Here is a 1,729-nt window from a genome sequence, read left to right as displayed (position 1 = left end):
CAATTTTCATTTCCATTTTTTGTCTAAATTTTCCTTCCAGTCAGTTTTGCTGATAATTTGCCTCAGCTTTGGGGAATTAGCCCCTTTGAAGTAGTAAGTGTCTATAGAGGATTCTGGTTGAGAACTGTTCTCTGTTTCTCCATTTGAATGTAATCCATTCCATTCTTTTACTTTGTTCTCCTCTATCTCCCTTCTTTCTCTCTGCTCTAAACTAAACAGTCTCAGATGTGTAGGAATTATTGATGCATGGAACACCATAAAATATGGAATTGGCATTAGTAGGGTCAATTTTTCATATTTCATTTCTCTGAATAATTAAAGTGTCATTTTTCAGTCTGTGAACAGTGACCAAACTGCTTTACCCATGAGAACAGCCTCCAGTTGTGCATGTAGTGTCTCACATTAACATTGTTTCTCTATCCAGGTATTTGTACTGTGACCATCACCCTAGAGCCTGGGCACGTACAGGAAGTCAGGGAACGCACGGCACATACAGGAGACACCATTCTGCCTCAGAGCTGGACACCTTCTCCCCTACTCCATGTCAGATTCCAATAGAACTCATTTCACCAACCCCTCCACCTTTATCCTGCTGGGCATTCCTGGCGTGGAGGTGGCCCATGTCTGGATCTCCATCCCCTTCTGTGCCATATATGTCATAGCCATCTTGGGGAACTTCACCATCCTGTCCATCGTGAAGACGGAGCCAAGCCTCCATGGGCCCATGTACTATTTCCTCTGCATGCTGGCCATCACCGACCTGGTTGTATCTACGTCCTTTGTGCCCAAAATGCTGAGCATCTTCTGGTTCAATTCCAGGGAAATTGATTTCAGTGCCTGCCTCACCCAGATGTACTTCATTCACGGCTTCTCAGTGATGGGGTCTGGGATCCTTGTTGCAATGGCTTTGGATCGCTATGTGGCCATCTGCCATCCCCTGAGACATTCCAGCATCCTGACAAAGCGAGTGGTGGCCAAGATCGGTCTGGCCGTGGTCCTGCGTGGCGGTATGGTTGTGCTGCCCCATCCCTTTCTGGCAAAGCGGTGGCCATATTGTAGAACCAACATCATCCCCCACTCTTACTGTGAGCACATAGCCATGGTGAAGCTGGCCTGTGCCGACACCAGCGTCAGTAGTTACTATGGCCTCTTTGTGGCATTCTTGGTGATGGGTGTGGATGTGTTTTCTATCATTGTGTCCTATATCCAGATCCTCAGGGCCATCTTCAGCATCCCCACAAAGAATGCCTGGCACAAGACTTTTCGGACTTGCGGCTCCCACCTCTGTGTCACTTTAGCCTCTTACATCCCACCTCTCTTCTCCTTTCTCACACACCGATTTGGCCACAATGTGCCCCAACATTTCCACATTCTTATTGCCAATGTGTACATTTTGGTGCCCCCCATGCTAAACCCCATCATCTATGGGGTGAGCACCAAACAGATCCAGGACAGGCTTCTCCAGCTCTTTACTCATAAAGAGACCTAAAGTTTTCTCCTTGTACTCTGGCTCTCAGACCGAGCTCTGTGCAGAGATCACTGGGGGGACATGGTATTTGGCCTTCATGCTGAATCACTTGCTGGATAGTCAGAAAGACAGTAAATCCGTTCCTGATACTACTGTGCTGTGTCAGCATGACAAACTGGAGAATCAGTTCATGTACCATTCAACTGGGTTGCCTCCTTTTTAATTGCTGGCAAGTGTACCCCTGAAACCCCACCCCTTGCC

The 1,729-nt window shown here is 47.5% G+C and overlaps 1 protein-coding gene across 1 annotated transcript; it reads left to right on the top strand.

Annotated features, from left to right (window-relative positions):
• The first annotated feature begins 541 nt into the window (after positions 1–541).
• Positions 542–1,489, top strand: LOC115641965 (olfactory receptor 52R1-like). The gene has a single exon (XM_030545309.1). It carries the CDS (start codon positions 542–544, stop codon positions 1,487–1,489), a length of 948 nt encoding a protein of 315 aa, XP_030401169.1.
• Positions 1,490–1,729: the final 240 nt, after the last annotated feature.

This window comes from Gopherus evgoodei, unplaced genomic scaffold (genome assembly GCF_007399415.2).
Source record: "Gopherus evgoodei ecotype Sinaloan lineage unplaced genomic scaffold, rGopEvg1_v1.p scaffold_36_arrow_ctg1, whole genome shotgun sequence".
Classification (NCBI taxonomy): Eukaryota; Metazoa; Chordata; order Testudines; family Testudinidae; genus Gopherus; species Gopherus evgoodei.
Note: the sequence above shows the minus strand (reverse complement) of the source record. Positions and strands in the feature narration are given on the sequence as shown.